Source organism: Mobula hypostoma, chromosome X1, assembly GCF_963921235.1.
Source record: "Mobula hypostoma chromosome X1, sMobHyp1.1, whole genome shotgun sequence".
In the NCBI taxonomy this organism is placed as follows: Eukaryota; Metazoa; Chordata; class Chondrichthyes; order Myliobatiformes; family Myliobatidae; genus Mobula; species Mobula hypostoma.
In genome coordinates, this window is record NC_086128.1 from 66,515,710 (window position 1) to 66,536,846 (window position 21,137).

At 51.3% G+C, this 21,137-nt stretch overlaps 1 protein-coding gene across 1 annotated transcript in view; it reads left to right on the top strand.

Moving 5' to 3' along the window:
• Window positions 1–4,146: 4,146 nt before the first annotated feature.
• LOC134340334 (endoplasmic reticulum protein SC65-like) overlaps window positions 4,147–21,137 on the top strand; it is a 54,361-nt gene continuing 37,370 nt past the window's right edge. Inside the window, exons 1-3 of the mRNA XM_063037449.1 lie at window positions 4,147–4,630; window positions 15,539–15,688; window positions 20,788–20,959. Coding sequence (XP_062893519.1) covers window positions 4,184–4,630; window positions 15,539–15,688; window positions 20,788–20,959 — 769 coding nt within the window. The 5' untranslated portion in view covers window positions 4,147–4,183. The remainder of the gene's footprint in view (window positions 4,631–15,538; window positions 15,689–20,787; window positions 20,960–21,137) is intronic.

Genomic DNA, 21,137 nt, shown 5'->3' on the forward strand with positions numbered 1-21,137 from the left:
GTGCACGTTAGACCTAATGGGTCCTTTTCTGGTTCTTTCTTTACTCACCCTTTAGTCAAATCAAGAATTATAAAGCTAAATCTTTTAATTGTATGCGGTGTGTTGTCTGTTACCTCTCGGCACTGATTTGTAACAGGGTGACGAATCATGCAGCACCCATACGAATGGCGGGGGGGGCAGTTTCGGGGTGAGCTCGCTACTCAGACGTTCGGCAGGGCTGGAGATTGTCTTCCCTAGATTTACGTATATGTGTGTAGTATAATTTTACGTACATAAAATTAATTTATATGCATAATATGCTGGAGTAACTCAGTAGATCAGGCAGCATCTCTGGAAAGGAATAAAGAGTCGGCGTTTCTGTCTGAAACCCTTCATCAGGACTGGAAAGGCAGAGGTCAGAAGCTGAAATAAAAAGGCCAATTAGGAGTAAAGGGGAGGACTTTTGACCCCTCCCCCACTTCGTTTCCCAGTCCCCATGAAGGATCTCGGCCTGAAACGTCGACTGTTTATCCTCCTCTGCAGATGCTGCTTGACCTGCTGAGTTCCTCCAGCATTTTGTGTGTGTGTTGCTCTGGATTTCCAGCATCTGCAGAATCTCTTAGTGTGTATCACAGCAGGCCGTGTCCAGTGGAGGCTCACCAAGATCAAAGTTCAAAGTAAATTTGGAAGTAAAATTTAAAGTTCAATTAAGGCGTGGAGGACAGAGAGCAGCACGCTGTGTGTGAGCAGCCCTCCGGTGAAAAATGATATCGTATCCGTTAAATAGGGGCCGTGGACAATTCTGATTTGTTGGAGACAGATGTGAAAGCACAGAGGACCATCTGGAGAAATTTCTGAAACGTTCGTTCGCTGCTGTCGTTACTGCGCAGTTGGGAATCTTCCGGAGGGAAGGCCTCAAAATCCCCGGCCTTGCCTGCTGTTGGCAACTGAGATTGAGGTCGAATAGTTTGGACAGAGATGGCACACAGAGAGAGTGTCGGTGTCGGAGAGCTGATCAGAGGCTGAAAGTTTTCAGACGACTCAGAGTTGGACTGTGGTCGGGTATGGCAGGGAGAGGTTTTCTTCCTTCCCCCGTCTGCGTGAGATGTGGGACATTTGAGAGACTTTGAACTTTTACTGTGCTCACAGACTGTTCTTCATCAAGTTATGGTACTGTTGCACTGTTGTAACTATATGTTATAATTATGTGGTTTTGTCAGTTTTTTCAGTCTTGGTCTGTCCAGTATTTTGTGATATCACACTGGAGGAAATATTGTATCATTTCTTAATGCATGCATTACTAAATGACAATAAAAGAGGACTGTGTGTCTTCATAATCTAAAAAATTTATTATTGTAGTCATCTATGTCACCACGTACAACCCCAAGATTTATTTTCTTGCAGGCATACTCAATAAATCTATAATAGAATAGTAACCATAACAGAATCAATGAAAGACCGTGACAACTTGGGCGTTCAACCGGAGTGCAAAGGAGAACAAACTGCAAATAAAAAAAGAAAGAAAGAATTATAATAAATAATTATGCCTATGCATGACTTGAGTCATCTTAAAACAATTGATACTAGAGCGTACAATCATCACAGCGATAAGTGATTCTGCGCTTCGTACTCCCTGGATTACAAATTGATAGTAAATAGTAAAAATTTAAATTATAAATCAGAAATAGAAAATAGAAAAGGGAAAGTAAGGTAGTGTAAAAATCTGAGAGGCAGGTCCGGATATTTGGAGGGTACGGCCCAGATTCAGGTCAGGATCTGTTCAGCAGCAAGGAAAACAAAATAATTGTTCCCAGATCTGATGCAATGCAAAAATTACACAGTAAGATAAATAACACAATAATTTCTTAAATTACAATAAATATAAATACTTAAGTTTGCTTATTTACATATATGTGATCACAGTGAATGGTGGTGCTGGCTTGAAGGGCTGAATGGCCTACTCCTGCACCTATTGTCTATTACAATCTATATATATAGATTGTATGTTGATAAAGTGGCGCTAGGTTGCCAACTGTTCCCTCTAAGCCGCATAAGTACATGGCCACGCAGTAACTGAAATGCCCCCGTGCACATAGCCTTCGTCGCCACGCCAGCTGGAAATTTCTTTTTATATAAAGCTAATATCATTTGGGAAACTGTGTTAATATAACTGTGAAATGCCCTGTAATTAATTACGTGTTTACAGGCAGCGCAGTGGTGAGCACGGTGCTTTACAGTATCTGAGACCCGGGTTCAATTCCCGCCGCTGCCTGCGAGGAGTTTGCACGTTCTCGTCGTGACTAAGTGGGTTTCCACCGGGTGCTCTGGTTTCCTCCCACAATCCAAAAGACATACAGGTTGGTAGTTTAATTGGTTATTGTAAATTGTCCCGTGACTAGGCTAGGGTTAAATTGGGGGTTATTGGGGTGGTGTGGGTCTAAGGGCCGGAAGGGGCTATCTGTGTCTCAATAAGACACAGATTCCTAAGCTCCGGAACCTGGGCCTTAGCACTCAGATCTGCAGCTGGATCTTCAACTTCCTCGCAGACAGGACCCAGGCTGTAAAAATAGGGGACAAGCTCTCCTCTACAATCACTCTGAGCACCGGTGCCCCACAAGGCTGTGTACTCAGCCCCCTGCTGTACTCACTGTACACCCATGATTGTGTAGCCAAGTTTCCATCAAACTCAATATATAAGTTTGCTGATGACACAACAATAGGTAGGCCGTATCTCGGGTAATGATGAGTTTGAGTACAGAGAAGAAATTAAGAACCTGGTGGCATGGTGTGAAGACAATAACCTATCCCTCAACGTCAGCAAGACGAAGGAATTGGTTGTCAACTTCAGAAGGAGTAGCGGACTGCACGACCCAATTTACATCGGTGGTGCGCAAGTGGAACAGGTCAAAAGCTTTAAGTTCCTCGGGGTCAATATCACAAATGACCTGACTTGGTCCAACCAAGCAGAGTCCACTGCCAAGAAGGCCCACCAGCGCCTTTACTTCCTGAAAAAAACTAAAGAAAGTTGGCCTTTCCCCTAAAACCCTCACTAATTTTTATAGATGCACAGTAGAAAGCATTCTTCCAGGGTGCATCACAACCTGGTGTGGAAGTTGTCCTGTCCAAGACCGGAAGAAGCTGCAGAAGATCGTGAACACAGCCCAGCACATCACACAAACCAATCTTCCGTCCTTGGACTCACTTTACACCGCACGCTGTCGGAGCAGTGCTGCCAGGATAATCAAGGACATGACCCACCCAGCCAACACACTTTTCGTCCCTCTTCCCTCCGGGAGAAGGCTCAGGAGCTTGAAGACTCGTACAGCCAGATTTGGGAACAGCTTCTTTCCAACTGTGATAAGACTGCTGAATGGATCCTGACCCAGATCTGGGCCGTACCCTCCAAATATCCCGACCTGCCTCTCGGTTTTTTTGCACTACCTTACTTCCCATTTTTCTATTTTCTATTTATGATTTATAATTTAAATTTTTAATATTTACTATCGATTTGTACTCCAGGGAGCAGGAGGCACAGAATCAAATATTGCTGTGATGATTGTACGTTCTAGTATCAATAGTTTGGTGACTCTAAAGTATAAGTAAATAAATTCCACAAATCTTCTAAATAATAAACATTTCAGATCTTCAACATATTTACATTGTCAGTGTTTCAAGTTGCAGCACAGTTTACAAATGGTAACAGTAAACACAGAATGGAAGCCGGTAGCTCATCCTCAATGAACTGACAGCCCCGCTGAACGCCGACGCCATCTAGCCAAAACATTTTACTTGTTGCCATCGTGCCTGTCGGTTGCTCTGACAACTTGTGTGGTGAGTTGCGGCTTGCATTTCTTGCATGTGCGCATATATATTTAAAATGGAGTGTAACTTTCAGGGCCGTGTTGGGGAAAAAAAAATTCCTGCTCAGAGCGCAGCTGTTTAACAAAAAGAAAGTTGGAGGCGAAAGTTGATAGGTTCCTGACAGGAAATATTAAAATAGTGGATGAGTTTTCTTTTACACTCGAGTGCTGGAAAATGACTATCAGCAATCTTGAATCTCGGATTACCCGGTGATTGGGAGTTCAGCAGATCGGGGAGGAGAGAGGCTGAAAGAAGGAGGGTTTTAGGACCCGGTGGGGTCCCAGCTGCCTCGCCGGGCCTGGCCCCCGTGTTAAGTCGGTAGCCAGTTGGTGGTGGGAGGGGGATGGAGCGGGCGAGCCGCTGCGCCGTGTTGCTGCTGGGCGGCGTGCTGTTGACGGCGGCCCAGTACGAGAAGTATAGCTGGCGCAGTTTCCCGCGGGACGAGCTGGTGTCGCTGGATTCGGCGTACCGCTACGCGCTGGAGCAGTTCGCGGCGGGCCACTGGCGGGAGAGCATCCGCTACCTGGAGCTGAGCCTGCGGCTGCACCGGCTGCTGCGGGAGAGCCAGGCTCACTGCGGCGCCGAGTGCCGGCTGAGCCCCGGGCGGCCGCCGTCCGGTCCCGACCTCGACGAGCTCCGGACCTTCGGCCACATCCTGCACCGGGCCGCGTGTCTCAGGCGCTGCAAGCGGTCGCTGCCCGTCTTTAGGCTCGCCCCCCCGGACAGGGAGACCCTCGTTCAGATGGAGAACCGCGTCCCCTACAAGTACTTGGAGAGCGCCTTCTTCCAGGTGGGCACCGGCCGGCGGCCGCGGCGTGTCGAGACGTTCGCGCACGAAGTGTAGGGGGGAACTCAGCAGAGCAGGCAGCATCTGTGGAAATCTCGGCCCCCAGACTTCAGATGAAAGATCTCGTCCTCCCCCCCAAAAAAAAACACATCCACTGTCTGTACCTCCATATCTGCTGAGTTCCTCCAGCATTGTGTGTGTGTGTGTGTGTGTGTGTGTTGCTCTGGATTTCCAGCATCTGCAGAATATTTTGTGTTCGTAGTTCACGGATACTTTTGTACCAAGCGCGGTCGCGGGGGTACGTGCTGTCCCGCGCGTATATGGGGTGTGAATGCCGGCTTGCTGTGAACGCGCGTCGACTCTTTTTTTTAAAAAAATGGGTGGAGATGGGAAACACTGCCTGTCTGAACTCTCTTCGCTTCTGTAGATTCCGCGATCTCTCCCTCTCTCTGTCTCTCTCCCCTCTCTCTCTCTCAGAGCGGCTGCGGGAGAGCGAGTCATTGCGTGTATTTACAGCGGAGGTTTCCCTGATTAGTCGGGGGCGTCAGAGGTTACGGGGAGAAGGCAGGAGAATGGGGGTTGAGAGGGATAGTAAATCAGCCGTGACCGAATGGCGAGACAGTATCGATGGACCGAATGGGCCTAATTCCGCTCCTATCGTCCTACAGTTTGACATAAATTCCACCCCGTAGAAATCAGACCGGGTCGGCGATGCTGTAATCTGCTGGATACAGTTTTTAAAAAAAACTTCCCGTCTCCACCCCTCCATTTCCCTCCTCTCCCCCTCCATACCTCCCTTTATTTTTCCTCTCCATCCTCGTCCTCTGTCTTTCCTCACCCCCTCCTCCCCATCTCACGAACTCCGAAAGTGGGTGTCGGGACCAATCCGTTTCCCTTACGCCAGATTAGTTTATTTTCTACCCCCCCCCCCCCCGCCCCGAAGGTGTCTTTCCACTGTTCCTCAGTCCCACTCCCCCGTTACTGTCTGGAGTTGCAGGAGGGGTCTGTGTGAGAAATGCCACGTACTTGGGTCGGCGCTCGGCTCCTCCCGACCCGAGCCAGTGGTCCCGCTGACTGACAGCTCGCTCGCTGCGGCATCGCGCTCCCTCCCCGGCGGGGCCAGCAGGGAGATCGCGCCTTACCCCACTCATCCGGCCGCTGGGCCGACTGAATTACACACACACACACACACACACACACACACACACACACACACACACACACACACACACACACACACCACAGAGTTTAGGACCCCCTTTAGCTTCTAACGACGGGAGCAGGTCCATTTTAAAGTTTTTGACATTGGGGGGCGGGTCACCGGGAGAGGTCGGCGGCAGATAAGGCGGACAAGTTTCGGGGAGGAATACGAGGGCTCCAAGCCTCGGCAGCCGCCGATGCAGGAAGGAGAGTTCAGGTGAGCACCGTAAAACGCAGGACCAGAACCGGGCCGTTCGGCCCGTCGAGGTTTTCCTGTGCGTGGAGACTCAAGATTGCTACTGATGTTTCCAGTACACAACTGTCAAGAACTAAATAATTGTTGCTCCGGATAACGCTAAGATAAGAACACAGTTTTAAAAACTACACACACACACACACACACACACACACACACCCAAATCGCAAATCCATGGTCTCGGATGCCTATATATAAAGTTCAGATCTGCACTCCAAATTAAATCCCCAACACATATTCAGATATGAAGACTGATAGCCAAACTCAGTTGCTAAATCTCTATGTCCTGACCCCAAAAAATCACTCCAACACTGACCTCCTATAATGTGGAATAAGCCTGCCTGCATTTACCTTCTCATGAGACTAACGGATGCCTGTATTGATAATGACTGTAGGTGGGGGGTCACTCATCTAGTAAAGTCACTGCCCAGAAGAAGGCGATGGCAAACCACTTATGTTAGAAAACTTTTGCCAAGAACAACTGTGGTCAAAGACCATGATCGCCCATGTCATATGACATGGCCTGTGAAGAATGATACAAAATTATGTTGGGGGGGGGTTATTGATAGGGTAAGTGCAGGCAGGCTTATTCCACTGAGCACGGGGTCATGGGTTAATGGTCACAGGTCATGGGTTAAGGGTGAAAGGTGAAATGCTTCAGGGGAACTTGGTAGGAAGTATAGGGGGGAAAGTCATTTTACACAAAGCGCGATCTGTCCTGGAGGTCAATAAGATTGAAAAAAGTACAGAGAAAATTTTACACAGATGTTGCTGGGACCTGCGTTGTAGAGAAAATATTGAATAGGTTAGGACTTTATTTCCTGGAGCATGGGAGTGTGAGGAGAGATTTGATGGAGGTGCAGTAGATTCCGGTTAATTGGGGCATACCGGGACCAGTACGTCTTGGCCCAATTAAGCATCACGTGCCGTCACTGTTCTCAAAATGTGTTACCACTGAATACATCTTTCCAAAACCGATGTGAGGTCCCGAGAGGTGAATGGCTTTGAGGCGGGTCTTGGCGGGATATTTCGGCAGAACTAACCCAGGGGGCAGCGTGAGGGTGCGACCAGCTGCCAGCGAGCGCGTGCCCCGGTTCTGGTCACCCGCTTACGGGAAAGATGTCAATCGGTTTGTAAGAGTGCAGAGAAAGGTAGACAAGAATGTGGCCGGGACCTGAGTTGTCGGGAAAGGTTAAATTGGTTTGGACTTTATTCCCTGGAGGGCAGATTTGACAGCGGCATACAACATTTTGAGTGATGCAGGTAGGGTAAATACAAGCAGACTTTCCCCCACTGAGGTTGGGTGGAGGTCGTGGGTTAAGGGTGAAAGTTAAAATGAGGGGAAACTTCTCCACTCAGAGGGGCAGTGAGAGCTGACAGTGCAAGTGGTGCATGCGATTTCGATTTCAACGTTTAAGAGAAGTTTGGATGGGTACATGGTTGGGGGGGGGTCTGCGGTCCAGGTGGGGGTCAATGGGACGAGGCAGAATAATGGTTTGGCACGAACTAGATGGGCCAAAGGGCCTGTTTTGGTGCTGTGACTGCATAATAACGGTAGGCTGGGAATCGGAAAGGAGAACTGGAAAATTACAGGACAAAAATGTTGGAGATGAACTGAGCTGGATGAGGAAGTAGAGTGATGGGTTAGTAAGTTTGCTGGTGGCACAAAAGTTGGGGGTGTTGTGGGTAGTCTGGAGGGTTGTCAGAGGTTATAGTGGGACGTCAGTAGGATGAAGATCTGGGCTGAGGAGCGTCAGAAGAGCTCAACCCAGGTAAGTGTGAAGTCGTTCATTTTGGTGGGTCAAATTTGAAGACATGGTAAGACTCTTGGCAGTGTGGAGGATCAGAGGGATCTTGGGGTCCATATCCACGGGACACTCAAAGCTGCTGCGCAGGTTGACAGTGTTGTTAAGAAGGTGTGTTGGCCTTCATCAACTGTGGGATTGAGTTCAAGAGCCATGAGGTAATGTTACAGCTATACAAGACCTTAGATAGACCCCACTTGGAGCTCTGTGCTCAGTTCTGGTCACCTCACTACAGGAAGGATGTGGATACTATAGAGAGTGCAGAGAAGATTTACAAGGATGTTGCCTGGATTGGGGAGCATGCCTTATGAGAACAGGTTGAGTGAACTCGGTCTTTTCTCCTTGGAGCGACGGAGGATGAGAGGTGACCTGATAGAGGTGTATAAGATGATGAGAGGCATTGATCGTGTGGATAGTCAGAGGCTTTTCCCCAGGGCTGAAATGGCTGGCACGAGAGGGCACAGTTTTAAGGTGCTTGAAAGTAGATACAGAGGAGATGTCAGGGGTAAGTTTTTTACGCAGAGAGTGGTGAGTGTGTGGAATGGGCTGCCAGTGACGGTGGTGGAGGTGGAAACGATAGGGTCTTTTAAAAGACTCTTAGATAGGTACATGGAGCTTAGAAAAGTAGAGGGTTATGCGGTAGGGAAATTCTAGGCAGTTTCCAGAGAAGGTTCTCTAAGAGTCTGTTAAAAGTTCTGCCTCTATCACCACCCCTGGCAGGCCGTTCCACACACCCACCACACCCTGTGCAAAAAGAAACCCTCTCTGACATCCCCCTAACCACCTTAAAATCGGGCCCTGCTGCATTAACCACTTTTCCCATCCTGGGGATAAAGTCTCGGGCAGTTCGCTCTGCTTATGCCTCAAACCTCCAGGGCACCCGGGGAAGTGTAGCAATTTGTGGAACACCATCGCAGCGCGGGGGCTTTCCGGGGTTCAGAGTCCAATTCCGGCCCTGTCCGCAGGGGGTTTCCTCCGGGGGGGCTCTGGTTTCCTCCCACAGGTCAAATTTGAAGACCAGGTTGGCTGCTGATTCTAAGTTGTCCTGCAATTTAGCCGTGTGTTAAATCGGTGAGTTGCTGGGTGTCCCGGCTCAGCAAAGGCATGTTCCGCGCTGTATTTTTTGTTTTAAAAAAGGAGTTTTGTTGCGATATGGCGTGGAATAAGCATTCAGCTCTTTGAGCTGGGCCAACCAGCAACCCCCGATTTAACCCTTGCCTAATCAAAATCAGTTGTAATCTGTATGGGTCCTATTGCCCTTCCCTTGGACAACATCGGTGTCGTGGAGAGGGGAGACTTGCAGCATGGGCAACTGCTGGTCTTCCATACAACCTTGCCCAGGCCTGCGCCCTGGAGAGTGAAGACTTTCCAGGCGCAGATCCATGGTCTTGCAAGACTAACGGATGCCTAAAAAAAAAATCAGAATCAGGTTTATTATCACCGGCATGTGTCCTGAAATTTGTTAACTTAGCAGCAGCAGTTCAATGCAGTACATAATATAGAAGAGAAAAAAATAAAAATGAATAAATAAATTACAGTATACGTATATTGAATAGATTTTTAAAAACTGTGCAAGAACAGAAATAATATATATTTTAGAAAGTGAGGTAGTGTTCATGGGTTCAATGTCCGTTTAGGAATTGGATGGCAGAGGGGAAGAAGCTGTTCCTGAATCATTGAGTGTGTGTCTTCAGGCTCCTGTACCTCTTCCCTGATGGCAGAGGGGAAGAAGCTGTTCTGAATCGTTGAGTGTGTGTCTTCAGGCTCCTGTACCTCCTCCCTGATGGCAGAGGGGAAGGAGCTGTTCCTGAATCGTTGAGTGTGTGCCTTCAGGCTCCTGTACCTCTTCCCTGATGGCAGAGGGGAAGGAGCTGTTCCTGAATCGTTGAGTGTGTGTCTTCAGGCTCCTGTACCTCCTCCCTGATGGCAGAGGGGAAGGAGCTGTTCCTGAATCGTTGAGTGTGTGTCTTCAGGCTCCTGTACCTCCTCCCTGATGGCAGAGGGGAAGAAGCTGTTCCTGAATCGTTGAGTGTGTGTCTTCAGGCTCCTGTACCTCCTCCCTGATGGCAGAGGGGAAGGAGCTGTTCCTGAATCGTTGAGTGTGTGTCTTCAGGCTCCTGTACCTCCTCCCTGATGGCAGAGGGGAAGAAGCTGTTCCTGAATCGTTGAGTGTGTGTCTTCAGGCTCCTGTACCTCCTCCCTGATGGCAGAGGGGAAGAAGCTGTTCCTGAATCGTTGAGTGTGTGTCGTCAGGCTCCTGTACCTCCTCCCTGATGGTAACAGTGAGAAAAGGGCATGCCCTGGGTGCTGGGGGGGTCCTTAATAGTGGACGCTGCCTTTCTGAGACACAGCTCCTTGAAGATGTCCTGGGTACTTCGTAGTCTAGTACCCAAGATGGAGCCGAATAGATTTACAACCCTCTGCAGCTTCTTTCGGTCCTGTGTGAAGCAGCTTATCAGAATGCTCTCCACGGTACATCACAGGACAATTTACAATGATCAATTAGCCTACCAAACGGTATGCCTTCAGACTGTGGGAGGAAACAGCACCTGGGGGAAACCCAAGCGGTCACGGGGAGAGAAAGTACAAACTGCTTACAGGCGGTGGCGGGAATCGAACCCGGGTCATTGGTTCTGCAAAGCGTTATGCTCACTACGACGCTACCAGTCACCCCGTCTCTAAATAAATAAAATACCGTCTCTCATCGCTTCTCCTTCTCTGTCGCTCCAAAGTGAAAAAGTCCTAGCTCGCTCAAACCTTCCTTGTAAGACACGCTCTCTTAAACAGGCAGCAACCTGGTAAATCTCCCTCTGCACCCTCTCTAATCCAGGCAGCATCCTGGTGAATCTCCTCTGGACCTTCTCTAATCCAGGCAGCAGCCTGGTGAATCTCCTCTGCACCCTCTCTAATCCAGGCAGCACCCTGGTAAATCTCCTCTGCACCCTCTCTAATCCAGGCAGCATCCTGGTGAATCTCCTCTGCACCCTCTCTAATCCAGGCAGCATCCTGGTGAATCTCCTCTGCACCCTCTCTAATCCAGGCAGCATCCTGGCGAATCTCCTCTGCACCCTCTCTAATCCAGGCAGCATCCTGGTAAATCTCCTCTGCACCCTTTCTAATCCAGGCAGCATCCTGGTGAATCTCCTCTGCACCCTCTCTAATCTAGGCAGCGTCCTGGTGAATCTCGTCTGTACCCTGTCTAATCCAGGCAGCATCCTGGTGAATCTCATCTGCACCCTCTCTAATCCAGGCAGCAACCTGGTGAATCTCCTCTGCACCCTCTCTAATCCAGGCAGCATCCTGGTAAATCTCCTCTGCACCCTCTCTAATCCAGGCAGCATCCTGGTGAATCTCCTCTGCACCCTCTCTAATCCAGGCAGCATCCTGGTGAATCTCCTCTGCACCCTCTCTAATCCAGGCAGCATTCTGGTGAATCCCCTCTGCACCCTCTCTAATCTAGGCAGCGTCCTGGTGAATCTCCTCTGTACCCTCTCTAATCCAAGCAGCATCCTGGTGAATCTCATCTGCACCCTCTCTAATCCAGACAGTGTCCTGGTGAATCTCCTCTGCACCCTCTCTAATCCAGGCAGCATCCTGGTGAATCTCCTCTGCGCCCTGTCGAAAGCTTCCATATCTTCCTGCAATGAGGCGACCAGAACCGAACACAATATTCCGTGTGTGGTCTAACCGAGGTTTTGTAGGGCTGGCTGCCGATCCCCCAGCTCCTGACCAACCGCATTCGAATGCTGCAAAGTAAGTGACTTTGAGGTTGAGTTTTCCGAGCTTGATTAAATCTGGGGACGATTCTGACAGAACACAGTATAGGCTCCTGAAACTCCACCATGGACGACTGTGAAAGGTGGGCTGGCGGGCAGGGGGCCCCCTATCCCGTTTTTAAAAACCCAGAGCCCCAAAGACCTGGTCCCTGGCAGAGGAAGGATCTTCGCCTCGAAGACGTATGAAGTCGCGTGGAGAAAGCGGAAGCCACCGGGGCAGTCGACCTCTGCCCAGGACAGAGATGCTTTGGGGAGTTGCCGTGTGGACCACCAGGCAACTCACCTCTTTAACCCCAGCCGAATCACAGAACAATTTGCAATGACCAATCAACCTACCAGTCTTTGGAGTGATTCGGACTGAGCACCTGGTGGGCTAAGTAACTGGGAGTTTAATGTTCCCATTTACGTCAGAATGTGTGCACAACTTACACCCTGATGTTTTTAATCTCCACTGACATCCTCGAAGCTGAAGTCAGAGAACGAGGTGCTTGTAGTCTCCTTCCCACCCTCCACCCACCTTCTTTATAGGGCCTCTGCCCCCTCCCTCTTCAGTGCTGAGGAAGGGTTCCGGCCCGAAACGTGGACCGATCGTTGCCATGGATGCTGCCCGACCTGCTGAGTTCCTCCAGCGTGTTGTGAGTGTTGCTTTGACCCCAGCATCGTGCAGAGTGTTCTGTGTTTGAGTTTCAGCGGCTCCGGGTGACGCTCACCAGAAAGACCGCAGTTGTGGGGAAATCCGGGGCGGAGCCCTCCCGAGGTGCCGGAGGAACTCAGCAGGTCAGGCAGCCTCTGCGGAAGGGAATAAACAGTCGACGTTTCGGGCCGAGGCCAGAACCGGAAAGGAAGGGGGAAGCCGCCAGGCGAGGAAGGTGGGGAAAGGGGAAGACGTTAGGATAGGAAGGTTGGGAAAGGGGAAGAAGGTGGTAGGTGAAGCCGGTTGGGAATAAACAGTGAACGTTTCAGGATACGGTCCTTCATCTAGGTTGGAAAGGAAGAGGGACAGATGCCAGAATCAAAGTGTGGAGGGAGGGGGAGGATTACAAGTTGCCCGGCGATCGGTGAGGGGGAGTGATCTGAGAAACCGGTAGGTGATGGGTAGAAAAGGCAAAAGCTTTTTTTTAAAAAAAAAAAGAAACCTGGAAATTATTCGGAAAAATGTGTAGCTCGGGTGGTCGATGGTTGGGCCGAGTTGCTCTCCGATCCCGGCAGTCTCCACTTGCCAACGTTTCGTTGCTGGTGCGCTGTTCGATTGTGGGGTGTCTCCCGAAGGCTCGGCTTTGATACGCTTACCAGTCAGCTGCTTGGTGGTCGCCACGGAGACCCGATGGTGACGCGGGGAGGAAATCCCAGCGCCGACTGGCTGTGCGGTGGTCTGGAATTCTGCCCGCATTGGCTCGGGAGTTGGCGTGAGGCCCACGTGTCTGCATCTGACGGCCAAGCATTCGCAAGGCACCCCACAATCTCTTCGCCCGCTGACAAAACGCCGGCAGGTAAAATTGCCGACTTGACCCAAGCAAAATGGATAGGAGGTGTCAATGGAATAAAGAAACAGGAGGAGGGCAAACGAGAGGTGAGGGCATTTTGTGTCTGCTGCTTTATTTCCTGTTAAAATTAACTTTGTTTGCCACATCTACATTAAAAAATGCATCATTTGCTTCGAACCGAATCAAATAATTGAGGGTTAAGTGTTGCCAGGCCTCTGGGGGCAAATTAGCGTGCCCCTGCAACTTGCTAAAGCCTGATTTATACTTCTGCGTCAACTCAACGCCGTAACCTACGCAAGTGACTTACGCGCGTTGGGAGTATTTATACTCGTGCGTTGGTGTGTCTGCGTCGCTCTGCAATTCGCGCACACACCTGCCCGCGCAAGGCTCCGTGGTCATGGTAGTCTTTCTCGGGGTAAACAAGAAGCGAGCGTCTTTTTTCATAGGCGCGAAATGTGGCCTCCATAATTTCGGAGGTCTGTAAAGCTTTATGGAAAGCATTGCAGCCAGAGTTCCTTCCCTGCCCTTCAGTCGCCCAGTGGGAAGCTATTGCAGCGCAGGAGGAAATGCGACGCTACCAGGCGGAACAATCACAGCTGTTGCGGTCTGCGTCACCGCGACACGCGGTTACATTTTGGGAGAGGTGCACGTCACAGCAACGCAGGCTCTGGCGTAGGGATCCGCGTGGGCTTTGCGTAGGGTTTGCGGTGACGTGGTACTTACGGCGTCGCGTTGACACGGAAGTATAAATCAGGCTTAACCCTGACCTATACTTCTGTGGAGCGTCAGAGGAATCGCGTCCAGCCGCAGGGAGGACGCACAAGCCCCCGAGGGAGTTGCGCCCCTGATCTTGCAGTCGGTTTACGCTAACCGCTCCTGCAGAATCTCCCGTGTTCCTCGACTTCGGTGGGTGCCTTTGGGCCAGCCCTTGACACCTGCCGCAGCGGATGCCTCTTGCCCCGGGAGGGTGAGAAGAGAAAAGGGAGGATGTGACACCAAGCCTTCGTGGGGCACTGGTCGGACCGCGCTTGGAGAATTGCGAGCAGTGTGTCCGCTGGCATTGGAGAGGGTCCCATGGAGGCTCCTGAGAATTATTCCGGGAATGAAAGAGTTAACGTATGAGGAGCGTTTGATGGCTCTGGGCCTGTACTCACTGGAGTTTAGAAGAATGTGGGGGCAGGGGTGGGGGGAGTCTAGGACCAGAGGACACAGATAGAGTGGACGTGGAGAGGGTGTTTCCTATAGTGGGTGAGTCTCGGACCAGAGGGCACAGATAGAGTGGATGTGGAGAGGATGTTTCCTATTGTGGGGGGAGTCTACGACCAGAGGGCACAGATAGAGTGGATGTGGAGAAGATATTTTCTATAGTGGGGGAGTCTAGGACCAGAGGACACAGATAGAGTGGATGTGGAGAGGATGTTTCCTATAGTGGGGGAGTCTAGGACCAGAGGACACAGATAGAGTGGATGTGGAGAGGATGTTTCCTATAGTGGGGGAGTCTAGGACCAGAGGACACAGATAGTGTGGATGTGGAGAGGATGTTTCCTATAGTGGGTGAGTCTGGGACCAGAGGGCACAGATAGAGTGGATGTGGAGAGGATGTTTCCTATCGTGGGGGGAGTCTAGGACCAGAGGACACAGATAGAGTGGATGTTGAGAAGTTATTTCCTATAGTGGGAGAGTCTAGGACCAGAGGACACAGATAGAGTGGATGTGGAGAGGATGTTTCCTGTAGTGGGGGAGTCTAGGACCAGAGGGCACAGATAGAGTGGATGTGGAGAGGATGTTTCCTATAGTGGGGGGAGTCTAGGACCAGAGGGCACAGATAGAGTGGATGTGGAGAGGATATTTCCTATAGTGGGGGAGTGTAGGACCAGAGGACACAGATAGAGTGGATGTAGAGAGGATGTTTCCTATAGTGGGGGGAGTCTAGGACCAGAGGACACAGATAGAGTGGATGTGAAGAGGATGTTTCCTGTAGTGGGGGAGTCTAGGACCAGAGGACACAGATAGAGTGGATGTGGAGAGGATGTTTCCTGTAGCGGGGGAGTCTAGGACCAGAGGACACAGCCTCAGAATTGAGGAGCATCCGTTTAGACAGAGAACAGGAGGAATTTATTTAGCCAGAGGGCAGTGAATCTGTGGAATTCATTGCCACAGACGGCCGCAGAGGCCCAGTCATAGGTATGGCTCGGTATATGGGTATATTTAAAGCGGAATTTGATAGATTATTGTTTAGTCGGGGTGCCAAAGGTTACGGGGCAGATGGCGGGAGAATGGGGTGGAGGTGGGCTAGGATGGGATGGCGGAGCAGGCTCGATGGGCTGAATGGCCTAATTCTGTTCCTGGGGGTCCTGGGGAACTCTTGACGTGTGTGTCTCTCTCCTCAGCTGAACAACCTGGAGAAGTCCATTTCCGCCGCCCACACCTTCCTGCAGAAGAACCCGAAGGACGCGGTGATGCAGAAGAAGATGAGTTACTACAAGTCCATCCCCGACATCGAGGTTTACCTTGTGGACGTGGAGGCTCGGGAGTACGAGGTAGGCCGAGTCCGGGCGAGGCCCGCACGCCGAGGGGCGCGGACGGGAAGCACAGTTAGAGTCGGGCTTGTTCACTGGCGTGCGTCGTCAAGTTTGGCGGCGGCAGTCCGGTGTAATGCGTAAAACTTACAATCACATCAATAAACAAATAAAATGTATGTTTATGTAATGAAAACTAAGTAGATACTGCAAGAATGGTGAGGTTATGTTCAGGGGTTGGTTCAAGAATCTGATGGCAGAGGGGAAGAAGCTGTTCCTGAGTCGTTGAGTGTGTGTCTTCAGGCTCCTGTACCTCCTCCCTGATGGTAGCAATGAGAAGAGGACATTTGCTTGTTAGTGAAGGTCTTTAACGATGGATGTCACCTTTTTGAGCCACTGTCGTTTGGAAGATGTCCCGGATACCGTGGAGTCTAGTGTCCCGATGGAGCTTTCTGGGAGTTTGCAACTCTCTGCAGCTTTTATTTTCCCCTGGTCCTGGGCAGTAGCTCCCCTCTGCCCCCTCCCCCCTCCACCCCCATACCAGACGGCGATACACCCAGTTAGAATGCTCTCCACGGTACATCTGTAGAAACTTGCTCGAGTCTTCGGTGACCGACCGAGTCCAAATGAAGTGTGGCCGCCTTTGCAGCTGCGTGAGTAGTTTGGGGGCCCCAGAGACGTGGACACCTGGTGCTCCTGTTCTGTGTTCTAACTGAACCCTGGAAGTCTGTGGCCGGTCGGGGAAGTGTTAATGTGTCAGGTTGCTATCTTCAGAGTCACGGCAACCGAGCACTGCAACACAGAAACGGGGCCCTTCTGTCCATCTAAACGGTGCCAAAATGTTATTCTGCCTGTTTGCATCGACCTGCAGCTGTCCAAGTTCCTCCTAAACGTTGCAGTCGGACCTGCATCCATCACCTGCGCTGGCAGCTCGTTCCACAACTCCCTCCGGCCTCTGTCTGTCGTGTTCCCCTTGGACATTTCACCTTTCACCCTTAACCCATGACCCTCTAGTTCCAGTCTCACCCAACCTCAGTGGGGTGGGTGGGTGGGGTGTGGTGGACTGGCTTGTATCGACATCATCATCGTGTGCCATATCGTATGACGACGACATTGTGTGCCGTGTTGCTATGACGTAGACAGTTATGGTCTTTCCATGACCGTGACTGTTCTTGGCAAATTTTTTTCTACACAAGTGGTTTGCCATCGCCTTCTTCTGGGCAGTGTGTCTTTACAAGATGGGTGACCCCCCCCCCCCCAGTCATTATCAATACTCTTCAGAGATTGTCTGCCTGGTGTCAGTGGTCAGATAACCAGAACTGGCTGCTCGTACGACCATCCACCGCCTGCTCCCACGGCTTCACCTGACCCTGATCGGGGGGCTAAGCAGGTGCTACACCTTGCCCAAGGGTGACCTGCAGGCTAGCGGAGGGAAGGAGCACTTTACACCTCCTTTGGTAGAGACGTGTGTCCACCCCGCTACCCAAACCATACCTATACTCATAATTTTGTATGCCTCCATCAAATCTCCTCTCAATCTCCTACGCTCCAGGGAATAAAGTCCAAACTTGTTCAACTTTTCCCTCTATAACTCGGGTCCTCAGCTCCCGGCAACGTCCTTGTGAGCTTGAATATTCTTCGGAGACTGGTTTCTCTATGAGCTGTAGAGGAGGGTGGGAATCGGCGGGAGGAGAAGATGGCGGCGCGACGCAGCTCGCAGTGGCCACTCCGGTGAACGAGATCTGTTATTTGTCAAGTAGGGGGCCGTGCACAATCCTGATTTGATGGAGACGGACATGAGAGCACGGAGGAACATCTGGTGAAATTTCTGAAATGCCCGCTTCGCTGCTGCTGCTACTGTGTGATCCAGAAACTCTGGAGGGGAAGGCCCTGAGTCCTCGGCTTTGCTTGTTGCTTGGCGGCTGGGACGGGGTCGAAGTGCTCGGCAGAGATGGTGCTCAGTGCTTGGTGTCGGAGGGCCGGTCGGAGGCTCGAAGTTTTTGGATGGGCTCTGAGTCGGACTGTGGTCGGGTGCTTCCAGGGTGCTGCATCAGCGAGTTTGCGGCGCTTGGAAGTTCATGGCAGGGAGAGTTTCTCCCTTCTACCGTCTGCGTGAGATGATGAGGCTATCGGGACTTGGAGACTTTTTTTTTTACCGTGCCCATAGTCTGCTCTTTATCAAATTACGGTATTGCTTTGCACTGTTGTAACCATATGTTATAATTATGTGGTTTTGGCAGTTTTAGTCTTGGTTTGTCCTGTGTTTTCTTGTGATATCATTCTGGAGGAATATTGTATCATTTTTTAATGCATGCATTTCTAAATGACAATAAACGAGGACTGAGTGTCCTCATAATCTAATCTAAAAGCATTCGTGGAGCGAAGCCCTGTATGAAGAGTCGTGACTCTGGACTGAACAGTCTGGACGTAGGTCCTCGCAGAGATCCAACCCAGAAGGTTTGGGTCAAAGGGTCATAGTACGGATTCAGGCCACTCGGCCCAAGCAGTCCATGCGGACCCATGACGCCGACCCCAACTAGTTCCAGTTTCCTGCGTCTGGCCCGTTCTCCCCGTTGCAAATTCTTCCAGGTGTGCCGGGGAGAGCATTCCAACTGGTTGCAGCTCCCCGTCTGGCATGGTACGGTGGTGGGGGGGGGTGCGGGGGAGTTCTTTGCACAGGACCGGAAAGAGTGGCGAGCTCGGCCAGCTCTGTCACGGGCGCTGGTTCCTCCCCCACCCTCCCAGCATCCAGGACATCTTCAAAAGGGGGTGCCTCAAAAAGGCGGCATCCGTCATTAAGGACCCCCACCACCCAGGACATGCCCTCTTCTCATTGCTACCATCAGGGAGGAGGTACAGGAGCCTGAAGACACACACTCAACGATTCAGGAACAGCTTCTTCCCCTCTGCCATCAGGGAGGAGGTACAGGAGCCTGAAGACACACACTCAACGATTCAGGAACAGCTCCTTCCCCTCTGCCATCAGGGAGGAGGTACAGGAGCCTGAAGACACACACTCAGCGATTCAGGAACAGCTTCTTCCCCTCTGCCATCAGGGAGGAGGTACGGGAGCCTGAAGACACACACTCAACGATTCAGGAACAGCTTCTTCCCCTCTGCCATCAGATCTCTGAACGGACACTCAACCCGTGAACACAACCTCACTTCTTTTTTTGTTTTGCCTCTTTGCACTACTTACGTAACTTGTATATCTAATTTAATGTTTATTTTAAGTTTCATCATATACTGTACTGCTGCCACGAAATGACGTTGGCCAGTGATAATTGGGCCTGACGTTGACTGATTCCAAAGCCCAGTCCCTGCACGTAACCTGCTCAAGTGCCCTTCTGGCCCCACAGGCCGCGTCGTCCAGCGACGCCCAATTTAACCCCAGCCTAATCACGGGGCAGTTTACAATGACCAATTAATCTACTAGATTAGATTAGATTATGGGGGCACGCAGTCCTCTTTTATTGTCATTTAGTAATGCATGCATTAAGAAGTGATACAACCTTCCTCCAGAATGATATCACAGAAACACAAGACAAACCAAAACTGAAAAAACTGACAAAAACCGCATAATTATAACACATAGTTACAACAGTGCAAAGCAATACCGTAATTTGATAAAGAACCGACCATGGGCACGGTAAGAAGTCTCAAAGTCTCTCGAAAGTCCCATCATCTCACGCAGATGATAGAAGGAAGAGAAACTCTCCCTGCCATGAACCTCCAGCGCCGCAAACTTGCCGATGCAGCACCCTGGAAGCACCCGACCACAGCTCGCCCGAAAACTTCGAGCCTCCGACACCGAGCACCATTTCTGCCGAGCGCTTCAACCCCGGCCCCGGCAACAGGCAATAGGCAAAGCTGAGGATTCAGGGCCTTCCCCTCCGGAGATTCTCGATCGCACAGTAGCAGCGGCAGCAAAGCGGGCATTTCCGAAGACTAACCGGTCGGTCTTTGGGCTGTGGGCGGAAACCGGAGCACCCGGAGGAAACCCACACGGTCAGAGGGAGGGAGCGTGCAGACTCCTAACGGGGCAGCGGCGGGATTTGAACCCGGGTCGGCAGTACGGCAAAGCGTCGCGCTGACCACGAAGCTACCGGGCCGCACGGGGGATGCTCTCCCTTACATAAGCACTGCGGAGGGACTGAGTTATCGGGAGTGTTTTTACCAGCTGGAACTTTAATCATGAGAGTGTAGGGGAGTTTATAAGTTGAACAGCTAGTGGCCTTTTTAGTAGGTACCTAAATAAAGTAGCCACTGGGCGTACGCTCGTGATCTTCTGCTGCTGTGGCCCGTCCAGTTCAAGGTCTGACATGTGTGTTCAGAGATGCTGTTCTGCACGCCGCTGTTGTGACGTGTGGTTATTTGAGTTACTGTCACCTTCCCGTCAGCTTGAACCAGTCTGGCCCTTCTCCTCTGACCTCGCTCGTTAACGAGGCTTTTTCACCCACAGAGCTGGCGGCTCGCTGAATTTTTATTTTTGACTTTCACACCATTCTCCAGAAAATCACAGCAGATCAGCAGTTTCTGAGATACTCAAACCACCCCGTCTGGCACCGACAGTCATTCACACACACTCAAAGTCACTTGGATCGCATTTCTCCCCCTTCCCCCCCCCCACCCTCCACCATTCTGATGTTCGGTCTGAAACTCTTGACCGTGTCGGCGTGCGCTTGTGCACTGAGCTTCCTGCCCACCTGATCAGCGGAGGGGATATTTACGATAACGAGCGGGTGTACCTTGTGAAGTGGTCGCCAGTTGCGTAAGATTATTCAGACGGGAGGGGGGCGGCGAGAGTGTGGAACGAGCTGCCAGTGGAAGCGGGGTGGGGGGGTGCAGGTTTGATTGCAGCGTTTGGGTGGGGAGGGGCATGGAGGGCTACGGTGTGGGGGTGCAGGCTCAGAGTACCGAGGGGGGGGAGATAGGTTTAAACTGAGAGGGGAGAGGTTAGAGGTGCTGTGGAGGCAGGATGTGTGGGAGCCCCGTGGCCTGTCCCGCCCGGGCAGCCTGTGATGCTGGGAAGGTGGCGGGGAGGCGATGGCGGGCGGGAGCGAGACCTGACACAGCTCTCCCTTTTTTATTTCCTCTCCCCGCTTCCCCCGCCCCCCCAGGCGCTGTTCCTGAAGGCAGTGAAGGCCTACAACAACGGGAATTTCCGCAGCAGCGTAACCGACATGGAGCACGCTCTCCCGGGGTATTACAGAGCGCACCAGGAGTGCATCAGCGCCTGCGAGGATTCCTGCGACGTCAGCGACTTCAAGGACTTTTACCCGTCTGTGGCAGGTCGGTTACAGCCTTAGGTGACCTCCCCTCTTCCCTCTGACCCTCTCTCTCTCCCCCCCACACCCCCCCCCGCCCAAGCAGGGGCAGAAGCCGGTGGGGATTTCCGGCAGATCAAGATGGTTTGACGTGACCCCCAGCCCACGAGCGCAGAGCAGAGCGAAGCGGCGGTTACTCCGGG